Genomic DNA, 25,363 nt, shown 5'->3' on the forward strand with positions numbered 1-25,363 from the left:
TTTGGTTTTTCTCCGGTACCGGGAACCGAACTCACGACCTTGCGCTTGCCAGGCAGGCGCTTTGCCGCTGAGCTAAATCCCCAGCCCCTTCAAATCTGTCTTGTTCACAACAATGCTGTTTAGTTAAGGGGTTTAAAATCCAGATGTGCCATCCCCATCATTTTTTTCAATCCATTAACCTGATCACCTTGTCGAAAACAAAATGTGGTTAGTGTGACATGATTCTTCTGAGAAAAACCAATGGCTACTACATTCTGTGCTAAGGATCCATCAGTCATCTCTTCAATAATCAGCTTAAGAATTTTTAGAGACTAATGACAACCGGATTTCCAGATTCTGAAACCTATGTTCTTTTGCTTTTAAAGCCTTACTTTAAAAGCCTTACTCATCTGTTTGCTGGTATTTTCTCGCATTCTTACCAAGTGGAAAACTTCTGTGATGATGATCTTGTATTTTTTGAATAATCCCTTTCTGAGCAACGTCCCTCCCTGATTATGCTGCACAAAGTGGTGCAGCCCATCTGCCCTTTAACTCACACTCTTGTGTTTCTCTGCAGCTGGTACACTATACAAATGGACATATTTGTTGGTTGACTTGTTTGTAGTTTCTTTCAATGGAAGCAAAGCTCTCTGAGAGTAGGTCTTCGTCTGTTTGACATATTATCATATTCTGAGCGACTGGCATAGAACCTGATTCATGGTAGGCTCTTCATCAGTGTTCACTGCACAGAGGGGTGAATTCTGTCTTGGGTTCCTGAAGCCATTATAGCAGTAATTCTTGAACCATTTTTTAATACTCTAATATGCTTTTATCTGTAGTGCGATCCCTAGACACTTCCCGAGACAAACCCTGTAATACAATGAATATTACCCAGTTTCTCTGCCTATATCTCAAAATGTGGTTAGATTACACCCACCTGGATAATACAGGTTCTTAATTTGATCACATCTGTAAAATTTCTTTTGCCATATAGAGCAATCTATTATTAGGTTCCAGGGATTAGAATATGAGAATCTTTGAACTAGAAGCACAACGTTAATTTTAGACCCCACTTACTGATGGTATTGAGTCGCTGATGTCACCCTTCCTTGTCCAGGATCCAGAATCATGAAAGTATGAAGTACTTCACCTGGCTTAGACCACCCTGGGGTAGCGGATCCAGTTCCTATAGCCATTCCTGTCTGTCCTCTCCATTAGCATAATTTCTTTTCCAGCGTTCCCTGTTGGAGAGAAGTGTTTCAGTTAATAGCCTGCCATCAAGTTAATTAACTCTTCACTGTTCTTTATTTTGCATTAATGTATTTCATTTTCTGTGAAAATAGTTTGTAAACTTGAACAGTTAAAAAACACTATACAAGTGGGCGTGCATCTTAACATTGTGATCTGTCTCATATTTGTATCAGTCAAATCAGAAAGTAGAGCATCATTCTAGACTGCAAACTAATAGGAACAGAGTAATTAGTCTTATAGAGGAATAGGTGCAGTTTGTTGACACCTGCCAGGAGTCTGGCACTGATGCAGGTGCTCAATCTCATTAGATCCCACAGATGAAGTAGTCATGGAATTGTCACCCCAGTTTTAATAGGGTGAACTGAACTTGGGTGATGTTAAGCAGCTTCACGCAGAATAAAAACTTATGCCTTAGTTTGTTTGACTTCAGAGCTTGCATCCTGCTGGAACAAGATCCCAGTGGTTACTATTATGTAAGATGGTACCACAGTGCAAGAGGAGACTTTACTCATTCCAGAGACATACTTGGAAGCCAAAGCCAATTAGTTCAGAAAGGTTTCAAAGTGTTCTTCCCAAACAGTCTGGTGAATAACCCCAGACCTTTTGTGCAACATGGCATTTCCTCCATGGGTTTAAGGAAGTTGCCTATGTTCCAGCCACACACAGCACCTTGACCTGTATGAGCCGGGAGTTCAAGTGTGAGGACGGCGAGGCCTGCATTGTTCTCTCGGAGCGCTGTGATGGCTTCCTGGACTGCTCGGATGAGAGTGATGAGAAAGCCTGCAGTGGTGAGTGCTGGCCCCACAGGCTGGTCTGGGCTAGGTGGCTCATTTGTTGTGGGGATGTTCACCTAGTACCTTTCAGAACTTTTGCTTCCTCTGAAAGTGGAAGAGATTCATATCCAACTCTGGAGCACCAAGTTACATGAAGCTTCCTGTGACTTCCTATCACCTCCTCCCTGTTGATGAAATTCCAGTATTAGATTTGTTTTCTGGGGACTTCTTGCTGATGTACCATTGTTGACTGAGCTAGGTTCCTCATTGGTTCAGTCTTCTCTGGAATGTATTTGGTAATAGATCCTGCTGTGACATTGTCCTTGGAATTGTAGCATTCTCTGTTGAGAATCAAGCTCAAAATGCAGGAAGGAGGTGAAGTGCCAGGAAAAGTAGCATGCCTGAGCAGTCCTAAATTTCCCTAGGAAAAGTTTGTAGAAGGAAGTTTCAGCTACATCTTCTAGGATGTCTTCTCAGATAGTGATTATGATTTCCTGACAGTTCAGATCATGGTAACACTACCCAAAAGCACAGCTCTTTTCAAATCTAAGGATTTGTAATACATACATTTCTAGACTCTTCTTCCTTTTTTTCTTTAGATGAGTTAACTGTCTACAAAGTACAGAATCTTCAATGGACAGCTGACTTCTCTGGGGATGTAACTTTGACCTGGATGCGGCCCAAAAAAATGCCCTCTACTTCTTGTGTGTATAATGTCTACTACAGGTGGGTCCCATCTTTGCTATGGTCTTCATTTTCACTGAATGTTCGGTAAACTGTGATGTTTATAGTGAACCTCTTTATTAGCGAAGCCATACGTCTCAGCCACCCCTTGCTGCTCTGTTGTGACGATATCTTTGCTCTTTCTGTCAGAGTGGTTGGAGAGAGCATCTGGAAGACTCTGGAGACCCACAGCAATAAAACAAACACTGTATTGAAAGTCTTGAAACCAGATACCACATATCAGGTTAAAGTACAGGTTCAATGTCTGAGCAAGGCACACAACACCAATGACTTTGTTACTCTGAGGACTCCAGAAGGGTGTAAGTGTTATAATTCATGTTTGTGATATCTATAAGACCTTAGTTTTCCCAAGGCTGCTCAGCAATGTGGAAACATTCTTTTATGTCTCTTATATGTGTGGAAGCGTTGGGGCTAAGTTTAATGATCTTGCTGAGTTGTTGATCATTTATTCTCCTTATAATGCAGAAAATGTTCTTACTCCTTAGGAAGTAAATATTAAATTCTCTCTACCATTGCGCTCATTTGCATTTCTTAGTTTCTGCCTCTATCTTTTTTTCTCTAATATTTTCCAGTATTTGATACTTACTATCTTGCTATCATTAAAATATGAGTCACGTCAGTAGTTTTGTCACTAGATTTTAAAGATATGTACCAAATTTATGTGTCCAAGAGAGTTCTCTCCTTTCTCCTTTCATGTAGTTGACAGGTATGACTATTTGCCTATTCTAGTTATTTTTTCTATGTCTCCAAGTGGTATAATTGTAAGATCATGGGATAATTCTATTAGTAGAGTTTTGAGGAATTTCTGTACTCTTTTCCCTAATGGCTATGCTGATTTATATTTCCTCCAACTGTTTAGTAGAATTCCCCTTTCTCTGAATTTGTTATTTTTTGTCTTTTTGATAATTGCTATTCTAACTGGGATGAAATGATATCTCATTGTAGTTTTAATTTGCATTTCCCTGATGATTGATGATGTTTATGTCTTGTTCATTCTTTTTGGCTGTTTGTATGTCTTCTTTTGAGAAATGTCTATTTCAATCATTTGCCCATTTTGAATCAGATTTTTGTTACAGTTGATTGTTTGATTTCCTTATATATTCTAAATATAAATTCTTCATTGAGTGAATAGGTTGCAAATACTTTCTTTCATCCTGTAGACTGTATCTTCACTACTAATTGTTTTTGCTATGTGGAAGTGTTTTGGTTTGCAGTAGGCTCATATGTTAATTTTTGATTTTATGGTCTGTAATATATTATATTATGTAATTTTATAGTCTGTCACAGTAAAGTCTTTGTTCAAACCAATGTCCTGAAGCATTTCCCTTATTCTTCTATTAGTGTCATAGTTTCAGGTTTTACATTTAAGTCTTGGTCTATTTTGAGGTGCTTTTGTATATGGTGAAAGATAGGAGTTTCACTTCATTCTTCTCAGTTTTCCCAGCCCCTTTTACAGAAGAACTATGGTAAATATTCTTTCTCCAGTGCATGTTCTTGGTGCCTTTGTCCAAAAAAGTCAATTGGTGTAAATAGATACATTTATTTTTGTATTCTTTATTCTTTGCCATTTATCTGTGTGTGTGTGTGTGTTTTTTTATAACAGTACCATACTGTTTTGGTTACTACCGCTTTGCAGTACGGTTTGAAGTTAGGTAGTATGATGCTTTCCAGCTTTTTTTTTTTTTTTTTTTTTTTTTTTTTCGATATTTGGAGTCTTTCATGATTCCACAAAAATTTTAGGAAGTTAAAACAAATACTATGAAGAATGTGATTTGTTTTCTGATTGCACTGTATTTGTAGTTTTCCTTAGGTAGTATCCACATTTTAATAATATTCTTCTAATCCATGAATATGGAATGTCTTTGTATTCTTCAATTGCTTTCATCAGTGTTTTATAGTTTTCATTGTAGAGATCTTTCACCGCCTTGGTTAAATTCATTCCTAGGTTATTTTGTACCTATTATAAATGGTATTACTGGTTTCTTGTTTTCTTTTTTAGATAGACTTTTATCGGTGTATAGAAACACTACTGATTTTCATATGTTGGTCTTGTATCTTGCAACTTTTCTAAATGCAGTTAGGACTTTTAACAGGTTTTTTTTTTTTTTCTTAGTTCTTAGGTTTTTCTGTATATAAGATCAGATTGTCTCCATCCAGGGGTAAGTTGACTTCTGAATTGATTCTTTTCTAGTGCCAGATGCCCCTCGAAATCTGCAGCTGTCACTCCACAGGGAAGCGGAAGGTGTAATTATTGGACACTGGACTCCTCCCATCCACACACATGGTCTCATTCGTGAGTACATTGTAAGTACCTTCCAGTTGTTGGAGTATCAGAGAGCTTGAGATTTCTGGGTGTTGTGTATGGCCGGGGATTGATTTGGTGTAGTTTTATGGATAATGACTCACCTATAAGAACATTTCATACCCTGCCTTCCCCTCTTTTCCCTGGCCTCTTTTAAGGTAACAGTGTGCTCCATACCTCTGGTTACCTTTTACTCATATTTTTCTTCTTACTTTAGGTAGAATACAGCAGGAGTGGTTCCAAGGTGTGGGCATCCCAGAGGGCTGCTAGTAATGCTACAGAAATTAAGAACTTATTGGTCAACACGCTATACACTGTCAGAGTGAGTGTTTGCACCTGTTCTAGCCATGTGGGCAGTCTCAGAAACTAAAGACATATTCCTGTTTTGTAAGAAGTCTGTGCTTACTTTTAAGAGATACATATTAGTAGTCTGCAAAATGCTTGATTCTTTGTGCTGAGTGGGAAATCAGACTTCCCTCCAATAACCAAAACTTTATGATAATGCGGCTTTACCTGCTTGTAACCCAGATATCCTATTAGCTTTCTAGCACCTATACTTTTGCACCTACCTCTTTTCTGCTTATCTTTAGCTGCAGGGTGATTCAGAAATATGATAACTGGCATTTATAAACTTATTTTGTGAGGTTCTTATAAATTATACTGTTATCTTTAGAGAAAAGCGGATAGATTTGGGCCAAACATGTTTATTGAGACCATTAAATATATATACTTACTCTGATAATTTCCCCAATACTCTTAATGTATGTATATGGCTATAGAACCTAGGTTATATGTATGTGAATACACACACCCCTGCCCTTTAAAAGAACCTTGACATATGTCAAGCAAATGAGGTTCTATAATCTTAGGACTATCATAATTGCCTTTATCCAAGTTTGTCTCTTTGTCTCTTACCCCTCTTCTATCAGCTTCTAGATATTGAATCTGAATATTCTGGGTCACTCTGTATATAATTTTTCACCCTCAATGCCAAAATCTCACCCCTTTAGCTCATTCAGAGTTCTTGCTGTGTGGCGTATTACCTTTATTTCATACTAATTCACACTCTGATTTGAAAAGGTGGCTGCGGTGACTAGTCGTGGAATAGGAAACTGGAGCGATTCTAAATCCATTACCACCATAAAAGGAAAAGGTAAATGATTCCAGCATTTGTAGATTTAGAGAAGACAGAAACCCCTTTGGAAATGACTTTCAGTATGACTGGGAAGGAGAAGCATAGATGAGAAAACCTCATACAGCTTCCTTCTCCCTAACACCTGCACAATTCTAGGTATCTCTGTGGTGTTTTAGAGGCAGAGTCTTTGTGGGTGACTGCAGATTATATTTTTCCTCCTAGAATTGAAGGAATTTCCAAAGGCCATTATGCCTATGCGTTTGTGAGCATATATAACATCTAAAACAGAAGGAGTCCGACTTCTCACTAAAGATAAAGGTGGCTTTGTACATGTCCATTTGTGGTGGTTTGGAGAAAGCTCCATGGTGACACTTGAGACTTCTTTCTCACAGTGCTACCGACAAACTGTGTGTCAGTGGAGGTTTCTATAGTAGGACTGGTCTTTGGGCACTCTGTAGTGTACACTACTTCATTTACATCAGCTCACCTGATTGATCTTTTGAACACTACAAAGTCAGATAAGGCGAGATACGTCACTTGTCCCAGGCTACACAGTCAGTGACCAAGCTGGGATGAGAACACAACACACCTGACTATGAAGCCTGTGCTCTTAACCATTGTGCTACATGCTTCCCTCTGGGCTGAGACACCCAAACCCCACTGGACTGCTCTGCTTGCTGGGGTGGCTGGCTTGTCATCTTGCATGTGTGTCTCATGAGGGCTGTGATCTGGTCTATTTCTCTCCACTCTATCACTGGTATCTAGTGGAACAGAAGAAATAGTGGGTGAATGAGTGAATTGAAGCAAATAAATGAAGGATTCTGGCACATGTTGGCAGGTGAACCACGAACGGTCTTCCTGAGTGGTTTTCTTCATCTTCATCTTGGCTCTGGGATTTTTATTTCTAGATTGAGGATATTAAAAGCAGAGGAACACAGCGGCATGGAATGTGATTGGGTGTTTACTTTAACTTCAACCTGTGACTTATACACCGAGTCATTGAGAGTTATTCCCTGCTCCTTTTATAATCTAGAATGTGGAGATCAGGGCAGCAGGCTACCAGACTTAGTGGCACCAATCAGTCAGCAGACAGAATATTTGTAGGTGATAAAGGAAGTGTGTTGAATTCATTCTCCCCTAGAGTTTTTATTGTATTTTCATTTCTTTCTACAATATGTAGGTCAAAGCATACTGGCCATTCATACACAAAGAGGTGACTTTTGAAGGTCAACATGCAGTTGGAGTTCTGAAAGAACAAGTCACACATGCCTTTGAAAATCTCAGTGGGTGGTTGGGCTTTTCTTCAGCTTCTCTGATTTTGCTATATCTGAGCTCCTCCCTATGTGTTTGGATTAGGGTGTGTGCAAAAGGCAACTGTGTGCTGTGTCCAAAAGTATTTCCCTGAGATATCTGTGACCTGAGATCATAGTCACATGAGGAAATGAAGGATAGATCCAGAAGCAGTGTCAGCTAGAAGCACAAGGTTCATTAGTGAATGTAGTGAATGAAGAGCAATGAGAAAAGCCAACAATTACGGAGTACTTCTTATGTGCTAAATACCACATTACTTGTCCTATGTGAATTTATGAGATAAATATTTTCATCTAATTTTGTAGGTGAATGAACTGGTTGTGGAAAGAACTGTGGCCTCCCCTTGGTCACCGTGATCATAACTCAAGTTGGCTTTACTGTAGCACCCCGCCGAGTGGCTCTGAGTTAGCTGTCTAAAGCTTCTCGTGGCTTTTCTTCTGATTCTTGGGTTTTTCTCAAGCCTAGTTTTATTACATGCTTGACCATCTGACGGGGCGTCTCTATGTTTTGACCCCCCTCCTATGCCACCAGATCTTGAGTTTCTCTTGCCCTTCCTGTATAAGAGGCATATACATGGAGAGTCTAGTAAACCAGTTGTCCCTTGAAAGGTGTCTTCTGATCATATGTGTCCCACAGAGCCCATTTCAGTTATGCTATGCTGGGCACTATCATCTTATAGGCACAAGTTCAAATGACAGCCATGAACTGACAGGGGTCTCTTCTCTTGGCCACATTCTCTCCTTGCCCCGTTGACTCTCAGCTCGAGCTCTGATCCTTCAGAAAGCACACTTGCTCTTGAATCTGTTATAAATTAGACTTTTGTGGAAATGGAAAGAATGGAAAACATTAGTTGAATTTTAGGCAGTATACATACATTGTTTTAATTAACCTTCCTAGCTCTCTGAAGTGAAGAGATACATATCTCTAAGCTCACAGAAGATAAGTAAGTTGCCCCAGGTTACATGGATGTTAAGTGTCAAGAATTTGAACTCAAGTTTGCCTGCCTCCAGAGGCTGTGCTTTCCCAATTATGCCATGCATACATTTATAATTTATGATTCATCTTATTGTCATCCTATTAAAAGATCTTGAGACACTGGGACTTTGTTAGTATAAAAAAAATTGATGTTTCCAGGGATCTCTGTACCTTTGAGAACCACACTGAAGCTGGGTTATTTGGGATCATTTATTTAATGAAACTTTTCTGCCTTACCTAATTGCCAGGCTGGCTGGCTGAGCCAGAATTGCTCTGTGTTCACCAAGCAAGCTGCAGGAAAAGAGTAAAAGAGACAGAAATTAAAGACAGCCAAAGAAATGCCTTTTCTTTCCCAGCTGAAAGATGGCTTTGTCTGTAGAGTTGAAATCTGTGAAGTCCTGCCTTCCTCACTTTTCAACCCGTGGTTTTTCTGTTTGAATTGCTTGTTTGTTTTTAGTGATTCCACCACCAGATATCCACATTGACAGCTATGATGAAAATTCTCTAAGCCTCACCCTAACCATGGACGGTGATATCAAGGTAATGTAATTTCACACTAGCAGTTGGGTGGAGCTTTGTTTTATATGGGAACCGATAGGACTTTGTATAGTAAGATTAGGAAAAAATGAATGTCTTGATCTAGAGAAGCTAAAATACCAGAACTGGGTTTGTTCCGTCCCCCATGAAGAACAACTTGAGGCTCTATATGTAATTACTTTGCCTCAGCCTGGTGCCTTTTTTCTTTAACCATATAATTAAATGGTTCACAGCTACAGTGCAAATAAAGAGTTGGTGTTAACAGAATATGTATGCCCTGTAATTTTCAGCTTTATTGGATTTCCTGGTGCTAAGTGCTAATACAGAGGTTCTCACAGTGGAAGAGCAACCCTTTTGTGAGAGTGGATGTGTTAGAAACACATTCATCGTGTATCTCCATGTAGCTTCCCACTCATTCCTTTCCACTACCACTGGATGTTGAGCTTGGTCCATCTACGCTCACATTCCAACATAGTTAGCTGTTTCCCTGAGGTACTGCGGTTGAGATCCACTTTCTTTAATGATCTTTCTAGTCTGTTCCTCCTCCCTATCTGTGAGGTTGTGATAGAACAAGAAGCCTTTAGAATCCGTGTGCCGTCTACTTTTAACTACAATTTAGTATTATGTCCCTGACTTCATTGAGGGCTGATACAAGGGATGGCCTTCGTATGGTCCATGTCTTTGGTCTTGAAAACATTTTTTTTTGGTCCCACATTTAAAGATCTTTTGATCAGGGGACTTAATGAAGGCAGTCTTTCCTGGTGCATAGATGTATTTACTCATGTTAGATAGTGAGATTTCACCACCTCACGTTGTCACTGACCTCTTGACCTTGACTGCAAGGACAGCCTGAGCTGTCCTTAATTACCACAACCTGATTATCTTTTTAACTTTTCCTGTTTCTACCTGTACTTCGTGGTTCTTGTCATTTTATGCTGTATTAATTTTTTGGTTTCTTTGGATATATTTTATATTATAAATGATCTCATGTTTACTTTTAGAAGTACACAGAACATAACTGAGTATCATTCCTATTTGTGGTCCTGGGGATCAAATCCAGGGCCTCACACATGCTAGAAAAGTGCTCTACCATTGAGCTATATCTCTGCCCGCTAGCTAAATACTATTTAATAATAGCATAAATAGAACTTGCTTAAAAATCAGAAGAACTGTCTGTCTAGTGTGAGAACTGAGATTCCTAAAGAAACAGAAAGGAGATGTACTCTTGATCCTGCCTGTTGTATTTGGCATGCCCTCTGACTGTGTTAGCTGTTCCGTCATGTGCTCCCTGGTTCTTGGCAGGTGAATGGCTATATGGTGAATCTGTTCTGGGCATTTGACACCCACAAACAAGAGAAGAGAACCTTGAGCTTCCGAGGGAGCACAGTGTCACACAAAGGTAACACCTGAGGCTAGTTGGTGTGAGGGGGAGGAGTAAGGCTGGATCAGTGCCCTACTGGCAGTAGAGAGGTGTCTGGGAGAGAGAGCATCTTCTCTGGAGGCAGATAGGCTCTTGTCCATTGAGGACACTATCAGTGTTCTCCTGGCTTGGTAGGGAAACCTACACTTGCCATCTTTGTAAGCCCACTCCTGCCTTCATGGAAGTTGGAGGTCGCACAGGAGGAAGAACTGGAAAGAGACCAGTTTAACTCTTCCCGATCATTATTGTGCTCCAGAAGAAGATGTTCCTAGATTTAATCATGGTTCTTTTCTAACTTGGTTCATTTCCTCATCCTAATAAGTAGCACAAAGCCCAGTACATAGTTGGTCTTCAGTGTTTATTGATGGATGAATGGACCAAGCAAATGAGGAAGGAAGCAGCCCAACCCTTCTCTTATCTGTGTAAGAGAAGAGCCTTAAACCTTCTGTCTGAAAGTAGGCTAATGCACAGAGTTTAATGTATTTCTAAAAGAAAACTTTCAGTCCCCAAAGCTGCCTCTAAACATTGAGAATGACATGGGAACTTCCTGCTTTCCACTTCTTCCAGCCTGTTTGCAAATTATTTCCATCATATTTTCATTTGTTCCTTATGAAACAGAACCCACAAATCTTCTATGATGATGGTGATGATGATGATGAAAGGGAAAGTCTTCTTGATTCAGTAATTTGCCTTTTGAGGTCATGCAAGGGAGAACATTGAGTACCTGCTATGAGCAGTCATTTATCTAGATATTCTGGGTTGTTGAGATTATTGTTCTACATAACCCCAATAATACTGTAATTCCATGAGCTCTGCTTATCCAACAGCGGCAAAGCCCAGGTTTGGAGAATAGGTGGTTCCCTCTGAAGGTGACAGAACCACAACTGGAACATGTCTTCCAGTTCCAAAACCCGTGATCCCATTGCCTCACTGTTGTACTAGTACAATTGGCAGAGGCTTACTAGCTGTTGCCTGAGGCCTGTGAAGGACTAGCTTTGTGTTAGGCATCATGCCAGGCACTTTATGAGCACTTTCCTTTTTAATCCCTGCAACAGCCAGCTGTTGTAAGTGCTGTTATTTCTCTCCATCTTACAAACAAGGAAACAGAGCATGTAAATACTTTACCAAGGATATGCAACCACAAAACACAGCTTGAGACCCTTCCCTAATCCTGCATTCCCAAGGTTGTCCTTTAGCGTATCCTCCACTCTGTTCATGCTTCCTTTAGTTTTAATTCCTCAGTTAGAAAAGGAACATATGCATATTTCAGATGACAAAAAAATAGTGAATATTAAAATTTTCTATAATTTCCCTTTTGCATTTCAGATATCTCCCAGGTATTTTTCTGTGCATTAATCTTATATATATATATTTTTTTTTAACCAAATGAGAATAGTGTATATATAGTGTTGTATCCTTGCATTTTCATTTACTATAAAATTGTGAGAATTTTCCCATGTCACTGAATATTCTTTGGAGCAAATCTTAGTGGCTGCAGAGTAGTTAGTGGAACAGACGTGGTTCAATTGTTACTCTGTTGCCAGACAGCCGGGTCATGACAGTGTTCTTCTACTGAAAAAGACACTGAGATGCAAATCTTTATCTACAGATTTTTGAGTCCCTCTCTGATTTCATGGGATGGCTGGGCAGAAGAGTGTGATTTTTTTTCAAGGCTTATGTAACACAAGGTCAAATGGCTACGCAGGAGGACTGGACAAATTTTATTCCCAGATAGTCAGCTTTAAAGGAAATGACCCAGTGCCCATGAGACGTGCCGCATGTATTAAGTCATCAGTAAATAAATGTTAGATAAACCTGTAAATTGATGAAGTCCTATAGCATTTAGGACTCAGATTGAGTGACTACTTTTTTTCAGATAGGGTGTCTGTAGTGACCCAAATTCTTCATTAACAACCCCAGCTTCCTCCTGGTGTCCTCTGTCTTTGTTTTCACAGTTGACAATCTGACAGCTCATACGTCCTATGAGATTTCTGCCTGGGCCAAGACTGATTTGGGGGATAGTCCCCTGGCATTTGAGCATGTAATGACCCGAGGAGTTCGCCCACCAGCTCCTAGCCTCAAAGCCAAGGCTATCAATCAGACTGCAGTGGAATGCACCTGGACTGGCCCCAGGAATGTGGTGAGTGGGTCAGATTGACTGTCCCAGAGTGCACATAGAATCAACCCTCCACAGGGCAGCTACAGGGCTCTGTTCTCTGTTGCTGTGTCTTCCTTTCTCACCCCAAACTCAAGCCACCTTCTGTCAGTTCTGAATGACCTTCTAGAGGCACCTGATGTCTCAGGCCTGGCATTCTTGCCACTTTCTTAAAGAGCTCTTAAAGTCCTCTTTTATGCATGTCTTTAGTTGCACTATAGTGACTGCTATGATGTCCCGAGTATCTTTAAAACATTTACCCTTTAAGGTTATTTTAACTCTGAAGAACCAGAAGTTGTATGGTGGTAGGTCTGGTGAATAAAGTGGATGAGGACATAGTGTAATGTTTCTAGGAGACTGTGTGGATGGCTTCTGGCAGCAACATTCACTTAAATTAGGGGTTTCCAGAAAATGAGGTCACTGGCCCATATGTTGATATCCTTTTCCGTTCTTTTCTTTTACAAGGTTTATGGTATTTTCTATGCCACGTCCTTTCTTGACCTCTATCGGAGCCCAAAGAGTATAACTACTTCACTTCACAATAAGACAGTCATTGTCAGTAAAGATGAGCAGTATTTGTTTCTGGTAAGTTTCTGTACCAGCGAAGCAGAATGAGTTTCTACTTTTTAAGGGCTGTCTTAAGTTTTGGGCTCCTGAGCTCAATCTTGGATTTGGGGAATTGGACACTTGAATTCCAGTGATCAGTGTGTGTGGGAAGATATCTCTTTGTTTTTATCATAGGCATCACAGGCACTTAGATAACTGCAGTCCACCATGGAGGATTGATGATAGATACAGACAAATCAAAAGTGTTTATCATGTTCCACTATGTATTTTTACATGTTTACCGAGATATATGAAAAAAGATGTGTGGTCCATTATTACTTGTGATAGCAAAAGATTTGAAATAACTTAAGTGTCCCTCAAAAAAGGAATGATTAAAAATATTATGGCATATTCATGAAATGGAAACAGGGCAACTGTCCAAAAGAAATATTACTTTACATATATTGAAGTGCAAAAATCTTTAAACTGTATTATTAAGTATAAGACATGAAGAGCATAATATGTGTAGTGTTTTCATTGTGTAAAATTAAGAAAGATAGGCTACACATATATGCATACACCATTATATACAAGGGTGAATTTATATCCCTAAATATATCTGTTCTTTTATATGCCCTGGGCATTTGGGGGACTTCTTTTTGGTAGCACTAGCAATTGAACCTACGGCTTTGCACATGTAAGGTAATATGAGCTATAATAATGAGCTATATCCCCAGCCTCTACCTAGGACATTTCTGGAAGGAAGTGCAAAAATCTGTTAGCAGTGGTCTGGGGTGGAGGGAACTATTTTATATCTTTGATACTAATTGAACTGTAATTGCATGTATGGGTCACTATTTTGTTAAAAAACAGTTTGTTGAAGATTGTGCAAGACTCTGTGTTTTTATCTCCCCGTGCATGTGCTTGGGCCCTAGGTCCGGGTGTTGGTTCCTTACCAAGGACCATCCTCTGACTATGTTGTCGTGAAGATGATCCCAGACAGCAGGCTTCCACCCCGTCACCTGCATGCGGTTCATACAGGCAAAACCTCAGCTGTCATCAAGTGGGAATCTCCATATGACTCTCCTGACCAGGATCTGGTGAGCAGGCTGGACATCCCGGCAGCCTTGCTTATTCTTAGCATGCCTCGGGTGGCGTGGCGTGGAAGGTGGTACAATAATGGAGCAGGAAATACAGGCCTAATAGTGCAGCTTAGCATGTCTCTCCCGTATCTACCCAGGAAAATATAGGCTCTTTATACATACCCTTTTTTGTAGATGGTACCCTTTCATTATTTCCAGCTGTCATATTGGTTTATCCCTCCTTCTTTAATGCTCGCATCCTACACCTTAACTTTCTGAAACAGAGGTCATCCAACAAATGTCTGCAGGCCAAATCTGGTCCATCTGTTGTTTTCTTTTAAATAAAGATTTATCCAAACCAAGCCACGCCCACTTGTTTATGTATGATCTGTATCTGCATATATGCTACAAACAGCAGAGTTAAATAGTTGTGGTGGGGACCATCTGGTCCTGAAAGCCTAAAAAGTTTACTGTTTGAACCTTTTCAGAATGTTTGCTGGCCCCTGGTAAAAGAAGAGGCATTGATCTTAGAAAATAGCTTTCAGTTTTCCTTACTCTGGGCTTCTTTTACCTCTGCTCCCTCTCTTCTCCCCTCCATCCTAGGGGTGCTTAGTATAAAATACTTGGTTGTGAAGTCTCCTCTTAACTCTAAGCTTCTTCCTGATGATGAGTTTCTTGTGCTTATCCCATGTACCTATACTTTCCTCACCCATATACTATGTAAGAAGCACCCTACAGACATTCAGTATAGTGTTTGTCCTCTAGAGTTAGAATCGAACATTTTTGTTCATCGTCTCTCTTCTGACAGTATCCGTAAAACTGCTGCAGTGGTGGTGATACAGAAGTTGGCTACTAGACGTGGATGTCCTTGCTTGCTCCAACCTAGCCACAGTAAATGTGGCTTACCTTAGAGTTTTGTTTATTTTCTCTCTCTCTTTTGGGTCCAGTTGATAATTCTGTGTGTAATTCTCTCAGTGCATGCTTGTTATAAGGCTGGCCCTGCTTATTACAAAGGCTTGATGAAGAACAGAATCAGATTTTGGAATATTGCTGAATATGGTGCTTGAGGATCTCAGCCACTGTCATATTGTTGGTTCTTTGTATCTGTGGATCCAATCAGTTGCAGACTGAAAATGTTTGAAAAAGGGATTGTGTCTACATTGACCATGTACTGATATTTTTCTTATCATTATTCCCTAAAGAATACAATATTACAACTATTTACATAACATTTACATTATATTAGCTGTTCTCATTAATATAAAGATGATTTAAAGTATACAGGAGGATATGTGTGCATTATCTGGTACTATTACATTTTATGTAAGGCATGTGGTATCCACAGGGCTCCTGGAATCAGTCTCCTATAGATATACAGGGAGGACTGTATTTGTGTTACCCTGTCTGCCTTTGAACTATGAAGAGTAAAGAATGCCGAGTTTCTGATTACCACTCAGATATTCTTTTTGTTGTTGTTGTTCCAGTTCTATGCAATTGCAGTTAAAGATCTGATTAGAAAGACCGACAGGAGCTACAAACTAAAATCCCACAACAGTACTGTGGAGTATACCATTAGCAAATTGGAACCTGGAGGGAAATATCATGTCATTGTCCAGCTAGGGAACATGAGCAAAGATTCCAGCATAAAAATTACTACAGGTAAGCAGGGGAGAGCACAGAGTCCTTCTTGCACAGCTGAGCACTTACAGTGCTGCTGGGCTTTTACACAGTGACATTTCATCAGGACTTGCCTGGGATCTACCAATGTTGCTCTTGTGTCTCCATGCTGTGCCAGAGCAGTACATGGAGCAGGGATCCCATATCCAGGCTGCAATGAAGTGGCCAAGACACAGTGGGCTGGGGAGTGGCTCTCTTTTTTATGCTTTTTCCTAGCTTGTTTTGACATCACCAGGGGGAACACAGTAGGACTGCCCAAGAGTTAGAAAATATAAGTAATATTTACCACCAAGGCAAAGCATGGCATCTGAAGACCTGGACTAAGGCACAGGGGTTCATTGCAGCAATCTGACATGCAGAAATGGAGGGAGACCAATAATTGGGCTGTAGATTAAAGGGTATTCAGTGTCAAGTTCAAAAAGTGAGAAAGAAGCTCAGTTACTTGGACAGCAGCAGACAGTATGAGGAGTTTCCACCCTTGTTAGGCAGGTAGTGAGCGCAGTAGGCCCCGGTCATACACTTTGGTATTATTTCAATGTCCTGGGTTCAAGAAGACCCCTTACTGTATCCCATCCCTTTCTCACCATCTTCTCGCCTCATCTGTTTTTGTCCATCTTTGGGTCCAAGGGCTATTATTAAATTAGATACTGGCCACATTTCTTGGCTAAAGTTGTTATAAAAGAACAAATGGATGCCAGTTGAAAGGTATCTACTGTGTGCTAGAGTCCACCCTAATCTTCACATTATCCACTGACTGTATCCTGTCTCATCTTTGATTTTCAGTTTCATTATCAGCACCTGATGCCTTAAAAATCATAACGGAAAATGACCATGTTCTTCTATTTTGGAAAAGTCTTGCTTTAAAGGAAAAGCATTTTAATGAAAGCAGGGTAAGTTCCTCCATTGTCAGTAACTCTGGAAATCTAATCAAAATGCTATTTCAGAGATGAGCTCATTAACAGCACGCTAGTGAAGATAGGGTAAGAAAAAAGAGTAGGGCATGGAAGTGAACTTGAGAATTAAAGGACTACTTTCTGTGGGATTTCTAATTAGTGAAATGTTTATACTGCCCATTAAAGATGAGAATCTCTGCACTAAGCACTTTTTAGTCCTACACTTTCTTCCCTGGCAGAAAGGGACACAGGCTAGGATACTCCCTGTGCTTCCTGGAGCTGGGTAGGGGCTTAGCATCCCAACCAAGATCTCACCTTTCCCAGGCCCTTGGACTGCCCACACTGCCGGGGAGCTGAGCTACGTGCTCATCTTGGCATCTCATCCCTTTCTGCCTAGAGAAACTTTTAGGGAGAGCAGAAGAATTTGAAGATTCTCTGCTGCCTACTGAACACCTTTTTTTTTTGTCGTTTTGCTATTGTAAGCCAACACTACATTCACAAGGGAGCTGGGGAAGGGACAGTGAGACCTAGGTGGGTTTTGCCACCCAGTGATGAGCACATTCTTGAATTGAGCTGGGTTTGTCCCACTGACAATAGAGCATGAGCTCAGTTAGGACATGACGACTCTGTTGTGGCTCTGTGGCAAAGAGCTCCAGGGTCCTCCACAGACACAGGGTGATTCTGGAAGCAAAGCTCAGTTCAGATTTGAAAAGCTCTATCATTCTGGAGAATTTATACAACTCTCACAATTTTGACATCTAAATGGTTAATATCCTTACATAAAGAGAATGCATTCAAGTCAATTCAAAGCAGGAATATTCCAATTTTGAAAAACATACAAGTGACGTAGTAAAAATCTTCAGCAGTGGTGAGCTAAAGGGGAAAGGTTCGACCTTACTAGGAATCCAGACAGCAAAAACGTGGCACTTGTGCATTACCTTGGCAAAGATCTGAGGAGGACTTTTACCAGCGTGAGCAACAGTTGGGGGCCTTAGTATCTCAGAATATAAATCGGCTCAATCTTTGGAGAGGCTCTGTGGTTTGTATGAGTCAGACACCATGAACATGTTTATACTTCTTAATCCAGCAACTCTAAGATTTTCTTCCAAAGAAACAATGCACATGTATGATTCATATACACCAATTATGACAATAAAAAAGAGGAAACACTATAAATGTACAAGAGAGAACTATTGAAATATAGGTGGTTGATGTTTGGGTATGTAATTTAATTTAGCTTTCTCGTATCTTTTTGTAGTTTGCCAATGTTCTACACTGAATATCTATTAGATAGTAAATAATACTTGCTAGTTTGTGAAAAGCAAAATACAGGAGTAGGATGCCAGGCAGGTGTCATGAAGCCCAGTCTAGCAGCCAGTTGCCATGAGGAGATCCTTCTTAGGTGTTGGAAGTTCAGCTTTGAGGTTGGGGTTATGGGTCAGCGTTCTGTTCCTAATGGAGACTTCTGGCATAGACACAGCATGCTCTTCTTTCCACCTGGCTTGGGGTTCAAAAAATAGAGAGGCCAGGGGGGTGGGGACCAAGACACCACGCTTATGTGGATGAGTGAGCCTGGTATGTGAATAGACACAAGGAACGCAGTCTTTTTTGGGGGGAGAGGGTGGTGCCTGAGCTTAGTGGTGGTAGTTTTGACACTAGCATTCTTGGAGATAAGCAAGGAAAACCACTGGTCATCTAATTTCAGCCAGCAGCCTGGGTCAAGGCTGTTACCGGATGACTTCTTTCAATATGGTTGAGGACTCTCTCTGAGTCTGGGAATGTTATTTCAGCCTGTCCTTTGGTGAGTAGGTTCCTGAGCCTGTTAAAGTCCCTCTTACATCAAGGCCAAGATGCTTGGGCTTGGGATCAGCTTAGGAAGAGCTAGAAAGCAAGGAGACAGGAAGCAAGGTGACAGTAGCTTTCTCACATACTCTTCTAAGGAGAAACTTTCTATCTTCCCTAATTGTGAGTTCCTGCATCTTAACATATTGCCAGAGACCACCATGGCCACGATTTATTATTAGTCAAATTCTACACTGAAGGCTGTTGCTGAGATGGTCAGGTTCTTTGCAGCATTTAATACTGCTTGAGAGGAGGGACAGCAGAGTGAGACTTTCAGCATGTATTTGTTGAATTAGCTTTCCTTGAGGCTACACTTCCCTTCCACACTGCAGCTGCTAAGTAGGTACAATAGTTTTGAGACACTGGGGTGAGAAAAAAATCTCTCTTTCCTAGGTCTGAATCAGGTATCACAGTGGTCATATAAAAAGAACTAATGAGAAACCCAAAGGGCTTTCGTCTCTATAGAACCCTGCAGGAAGAAGCTCACATATGCTTGGAACTGGTAACAGACTTCCTGAGCAATCTCCTGTGTGTTTGTTTCAGGGCTATGAGATACACATGTTTGATAGTGCCATGAATATCACAGCTTACCTTGGGAATACTACTGACAATTTCTTTAAAATTTCCAACCTGAAGATGGGCCATAATTATACTTTCACCGTCCAAGCACGATGCCTCTTTGGCAGCCAGATCTGTGGGGAGCCTGCTGTCCTGCTGTATGACGAGCTGGGGTCTGGTAAGTCACTGTGGCTGCCAGCTTCTGTCTCCCATCTGGGGAAATAGCAGGGATATAGTATGGTCTGATGAGCGTGTGTCTTTCTAAGACATATTTTAAAATCTGCTCTTTACTCAGAAGAAAAGCACCTGTGTATCGGTTGTGTCAGGTATTGATTTTGCGAACAAATAAGTACTTTTTGAGCCAGGGATGGCATGAGCCAAGTTTACCCAGTGATCATATTCTGAATATAAAGTACAAGAGAGGAAAGATTCTGTTTAAAAAGGAGGTTTTATGTGAGAAACGTTGCGAACAAGAGTTTTGTTGTTTGCTTTTAGGGGAGTTCTCAGAGCCCCTGTAGCATGTCTCCTCACCGTGGAGAGGCTAACTGTAGAGCCCTTTCCCATCTACTTAGCCGACAGCCTCGGATCAAAACCTGAATTTTGCCTGAGATCCCTGTCCTAGGACAACCCTAGGTATCAGTGTTGGGCCACACTAGTGCTTTACATAGAAAGTCTGCTTATGTTGCAGTAGATTGGCCAGGGTTTCCACAGATGTTTTGCCACTGGTCTTGTTAATTACATTTACTCCTAGTCAGAAAGGCTCAAGCCAAAGTCTTGCATTAGAGTTGTTAAATGTTCCATCACATAATGCTTCCTGGGGTGTGATCTTGTAGAATACTTATCCCTCCAAAAGACGTTAAGAATACTTACCGTCTTCCACTTCCCTTTGGAGGCTTCAGAAAGGTCCAAAAAACTAAAAAGCACAACTTTTATTAACTTAGTGGGTCCTTCCTTCATTGCATTCTGTTTTAAGCAAAGCAAGTCAGCAACCTGTAAAATATTCTTAGTGAAAAACCTGCTGTGAGGACCCCAACCTGCTGCCTTTAGGAAACCAAGCTTGTCAGGAGCTCACTCTTTCCTGCCGCCTCCACCGTGCTCCAGCCAAGTGCATACTTCACTTTCACTTACTGCTACACACTTGGGATAGGCTGGAACCATTAAACAAGATTTTGCCAGAGTTTTTTCTGAGCAGGAAATAATTAATGTAAAATCAGATGAGTATTGAACTGCTGGATTAGGCTCACCAGAACTGGCTCATCTTTGTGAATTCCCCACTAGAATGAATCCCTGGGTAGCTGTGTTGCTTTCTGCAAAAGGAACAAGCCTTGCTTCTGCACTCTTCCCCCTGCCCCCTGCCCCCTACCACCTGCCGCTCCACCAGGGAAGAAGCCTAAGCCTATAGAGACTTAGATGGCGGAAAATCCACACTGCTACTTTTGTAACAACCTGATTCCTAAGCTCTACTGTTCTTCCTGAAGTTCAAACTTGCTCAGGATTTTGAATATGAGAAGTCTACCCCCTTTCAAAGTGATAGCCCTCACCCCAACAGGGCCCAAGTGGAGGATCACTTGACCCAAGAGAGCCAGGGGGTAGAAATTAGTTAGCAAATCATTACAAAACCTGCATTTGTTTAAAGCCATAGGAAGGCCCCATCGTTGTTAGGTTATAAACACCTAAATGGCTTTTCAGAGAGCTTTAAAAAATGTTAAATGTATATGGAAAGGTCGTTTCTCTCTTTTTCACTTAAGTAAAAAACCTCGTAAAACTTCATGAGCTGTTAAGTCAGTATTGTAGTAAAGGAATCTCGTTTGTATCACTTAATGGAGCTTCAGGTAATTGCAGTTCAGAGTGACTTTGGTGCCAAGTAGGGGGAAATAATTGCAGTCTTGTTAATTAGGGGTCTGATTTCACATCCTCTTATGTAAGGCAAGCAAGTGGTCTTAAGTAATAATGCTAATGAAATCAATGTTGATACCCCAACAAAGGTCTCCCTTCCAAGAGATTATCTAAATAACCAACAAGGCAGTGATTAGGAGTCTAAAGTAATTACCGTATTTGCATGCACAAGGCCGATGGTCTATCAGCTCATAGTAAGCAGTCAGGAAACATTCAGGCATCATGCAGTTTGGGGAGCTGTTTCTAACTCCTAGCTTTTTTTGGTGGGTGGGGCCTTGAGGACTGCCTGGGCCATTCTTCTGCCTTCATGTAGGAGGCTCACTGGTGGGGATCTTGCCTCGGCAGGTGGAGACGCAGCAGCAGTCCAGGCTTCCAGGTCCACTGATGTCGCTGCAGTGGTGGTTCCCATCTTGTTCCTGATACTGCTAAGCCTGGGGGTCGGGTTCGCCATCCTATACACCAAGCATCGGAGGCTGCAGAGCAGCTTTACTGCTTTTGCCAACAGCCACTACAGCTCTAGGCTGGGCTCAGCCATCTTCTCTTCAGGGGATGACCTGGGTAAGTGGGCAGGGGAGGCTGGTTCTTCCTCTCAGGGTGGACCCCAACAAAGCAGTGACCCGGTTCGGGACACTTTGCCTTCAGCTTATCTTTTGACATGAGAGAAGATATTTATTAACTAGTAAGTCCCCCACATAAGAAGAAACCAGCTGGCTTTTAACTTGCCTGAATGAAAATATGACGTTTACTTCCATAGTGTGGTTTGGGCCAGAAGCAAGGAAGACCTGCTAGGAGTTTGTCTCGTACAGGCAAGACAGATAGGCCCTGAGTTTTGGAGACTCCCAAATGAGCAGAAAATCCTCAGCGATGTTCCCCCTGACCATTGTCTCTCACCTTCCACAGACCTGGAGGGCTGACATCCCGGAAGATCCTAGTCGAGATAAAAAATGCTGCTTCCCTCAGCCGCTTCTATGGGAAGAGACCCTTCCATCTGGCTCTCTCTCTTTCCATTTGCTAGTGCAGTCCCAGCAGCCAATCTGACTTTATGTGTTGATAACACATAGTGTGGAAAAAAGAAGGAAATCTTTTTATCCCTTTTAGAAACCTTTGCACACTGAAGTTCCTAAACACTAAGAGAGCGAGTAGACCGCAGAATATAATGAAATGGGACTGTTAAAGGTGTCCCTAAACTCACACTGCTGAGTGTGGGTTTGTTGTTTACTTTTTTCTGTGCAGTAGTTATAGTTAGTATTTCCCTTGTTTATGAAGACATTTATGTATTCCTGCTTACTGCTCATGTGATATTGGCCCTACTTTTTCTTAATTTCTTTTCTTGTCTGATCACTGAGTACTTGGATTGCCTCACATGAATGGGGTGGTGGCTTTGCTTCCTGCTGTTGGGGACAGAAGAGTTGACCTGCTGCAGCGCTCTGCACTGATCACTGAATGCAGATCAGCAGTTCCACAGGATTATACAAGGGTCTCAAAGGACATAGATTAGTCTGGGAAGATGTCCCCCAAATTCTTAAACCCCTCCAAGATCCTTTTCCTCAAAGCAGTTTAAGGTCAAATCCAAAAGAGAAAGGAAACAATAAAGTTCATTACACTCTTGTAGGGTGTGGATAACTCAAATTGGGGAACCCAAATCACCCATTTGACTTCTGGGTAGGTAATGAGATCCTTCTTCCTGCAAGTTGTATTTGCTTGATTTAACAAAGTTTAAGCTACCTTTACAATCAGTTTGGTTACCTGTTGATGGCCAGAAGGTGGCCCAAGAGTGGCACAGGAAGCTGAGCTGACTTTCAGGTCTGGTTGCTGTGCCTGGCTGACTGTGGTAGGGTTTAACTGGGAGTTGTGACAGGAATGGGAGACGGGTAGAACTGTGGGGCTAGGGTGAGGGGAAATGTTGCCGGAACTCATGAAGGCTGGTCTTTTTGTTTCTAGGGGAAGATGATGAAGATGCTCCTATGATAACTGGATTTTCAGATGATGTCCCCATGGTGATAGCCTGAAAGAGCTTTCCTCACTAGAAACCAAATGGTGTAAATATTTTATTTGATAAAGATAGTTGATGGTTTATTTTAAAAGATGCACTTTGAGTTGCAATATGTTATTTTTATATGGAAAAAAAAAAAAAAAAGCAAAACAAAAAAAAAAAAAAAAAAAAAAAAAAAAAAAAAAAAAAAAGGAAAGAAAGGAATGAATAAACTTTGTAGTAAGTAATCAACTGTGAACTTCAAACCAGGTTGATTTTAGTAACCAAATTGCTTTGATTTGACGTTAATGTAGTCTTACAGGGCTGTGCTTGCTGGGCATGCTTTTAAATCTGTGAGATAATTTTGGTTCAATAAGTTGGCCATTCTTTTTATTTTTCTAAGACACAGAAATGTATTTAATAAAAACTTCAAGAGAGAGTGATGGGTAGAATCCCTTCTCCTTGAAAGTGTGTTCAGATTTTAAATTTTGTTTGGATTTAGTTTACATGAAAATGTTTGGGGGAAAGGTTCTTTTATGATCTTTTGTTAATTTATTGGGACTCTGTATAAGGCCAGCTTTTTGTGGTCATCTGACATCATGTATGTTATGATCCCCTGGCCCATAGGGTTGTGGGGTGGGGAACAGAAGCATTTTGTTGCCATTCCAAAACAATCCATTTTACTCACTTGTATGTCATAGAAGTCTTTGGCAGAAAAAAGCTCTGAATCATGGCTAGATTTCAGTTAAACAGAGCTGCAATTCTGGAAGCCCTGCAAGCCACAGCTTCCTCTTATATTAATTGATCAGCTCTTACTGTAAATGCCTCTACACAAGGTGTAGCTTTGAAAGCTACCAAATGCTAACACTGCTTTCGTATACACTGGGATCATTGTCATTGTAAAAAGTCACTGTGGTGGTAGGAGAGTTCCAGGCCTGTGCCATGATAGCTACACTGGCAAATATAGTATGTAATTTCTCCATTTGAAATTTTGTGTTTGCTTTCACTACCACCAAAGAATCTCAAATGTAAACTTTTACATTTGGGTCAAGGTGGCCACTGAACTGTCCTTAAAAATTCACACTGATATATGCAGGCATTTTCAATTGGGTCAGTGCCTTCTCTCTTTCTCTTGCTTTTCTTCCACCTCCCTTAGCGTGTCCCCACCCAATCTGCAGAGAATTCCCTTCCCTTCCCTTCCATTACCTTCCCTCCCCCTCCCTTAGCGTGTCCCCACCCAATCTGCAGAGAAAATGCTACACACACAGAGACAGGCCCTAAGCATTGGGCCACCTCTTTCAGTCCACAGCAGCAGCCATATTGGAGTTTATTTATTCACTAGAAAACAACCTGTGCTTTTTCCCCTCTGCATTACAATGCCACCCCTGTATCCAGATCACAGTCGCTTGAAAGTTGCACGGAATCCACTGTGGACTGATGCCCCTCCTTTAGACTTAGCATTGTAGGCATTGATGTCTAGCATCATTGTCACATGTACGAACATCCTCAGTGCAGAATCTCCTCCCAGCTGAGATGCAGTGAGCTCTGGGAATTTTCCAAAGTCATGCCTCCGAGTATGTGTCCTTTATATATGCAAACTCCATCTCCCCTCCCCGTAGTCTGTTATCTTCTCACAAGTGTTGGTATTTTCTTTTTAACCAAAAGTATCATTCTTGGGTGGTAATATAGTTTTGTTCTTCCTAGAGACTGTCTAGAAAACAAAGAACCAATAAAATGTTTTAGTTTTTTAAATGTTTATTTATACATATATATTTTAGATGAGGAGTATTTTGACCTATCGTCATTTAATATGTCACTTGAGTAGGGCTAGAGTTCATGTTAACAAATGATGGGAATGATAAGCTTTGTTCTGGCTTATTTTCTCTACTTTCCTCTTTCCTGTTTAATTTTTCTTCCATCAGACTGGAATTTATTTCACTTATAGCTTGTCTTGGAGTTTTGTTCAAAACCCCATGCCCTACCACCTCCACTTTAATAAACTCTTTAAGTAGCTGAAAGATGAACAATGGTGGAAGGCAAGTCATTTAATTGAACCATGAGAAAGTATATTTTCTTCTTTCCTTCTTCTGCCAACTTTTTGATGGCATCTGTAAAAGCTGACAGAAAAGCTCTAAGACGTTATTTCCAGCGATGCCATAGGCAAGCCTTTTTACAGAGCGTAAATCTCCAGTTGGCAGCGGGAGATGCTTCGGAGCCTCCAGTTCTAGTTTCCAGTGCCTCCCGGTGCTCGGTGCACAGTACTGTAGAGACCAGCCATCACCCGTCCTTGGAAGATGCCACTGTGCTGTTTGAAG

The 25,363-nt window shown here is 41.0% G+C and overlaps 1 protein-coding gene across 1 annotated transcript in view; it reads left to right on the forward strand.

The window, feature by feature from the left end:
• The window catches only part of Sorl1 (sortilin-related receptor, L(DLR class) A repeats containing), a 154,196-nt gene extending 131,036 nt beyond the window's left edge, over positions 1-23,160 (forward strand). Inside the window, exons 33-48 of the mRNA XM_005378364.2 lie at positions 1,887-2,018; positions 2,603-2,729; positions 2,877-3,046; positions 4,939-5,051; positions 5,267-5,371; positions 6,130-6,202; positions 8,928-9,010; positions 10,310-10,406; positions 12,383-12,567; positions 13,048-13,167; positions 14,064-14,228; positions 15,695-15,869; positions 16,671-16,777; positions 19,166-19,358; positions 21,422-21,634; positions 23,018-23,160. Of these exons, the coding sequence (XP_005378421.1) occupies positions 1,887-2,018; positions 2,603-2,729; positions 2,877-3,046; positions 4,939-5,051; positions 5,267-5,371; positions 6,130-6,202; positions 8,928-9,010; positions 10,310-10,406; positions 12,383-12,567; positions 13,048-13,167; positions 14,064-14,228; positions 15,695-15,869; positions 16,671-16,777; positions 19,166-19,358; positions 21,422-21,634; positions 23,018-23,085 (2,126 nt within the window). The 3' untranslated portion in view covers positions 23,086-23,160. The remainder of the gene's footprint in view (positions 1-1,886; positions 2,019-2,602; positions 2,730-2,876; positions 3,047-4,938; positions 5,052-5,266; positions 5,372-6,129; positions 6,203-8,927; positions 9,011-10,309; positions 10,407-12,382; positions 12,568-13,047; positions 13,168-14,063; positions 14,229-15,694; positions 15,870-16,670; positions 16,778-19,165; positions 19,359-21,421; positions 21,635-23,017) is intronic.
• The last annotated feature ends 2,203 nt before the right edge of the window (positions 23,161-25,363 follow it).

Source organism: Chinchilla lanigera, unplaced genomic scaffold, assembly GCF_000276665.1.
Source record: "Chinchilla lanigera isolate Chin_1 unplaced genomic scaffold, ChiLan1.0 scaffold00011, whole genome shotgun sequence".
NCBI lineage: Eukaryota > Metazoa > Chordata > Mammalia > Rodentia > Chinchillidae > Chinchilla > Chinchilla lanigera.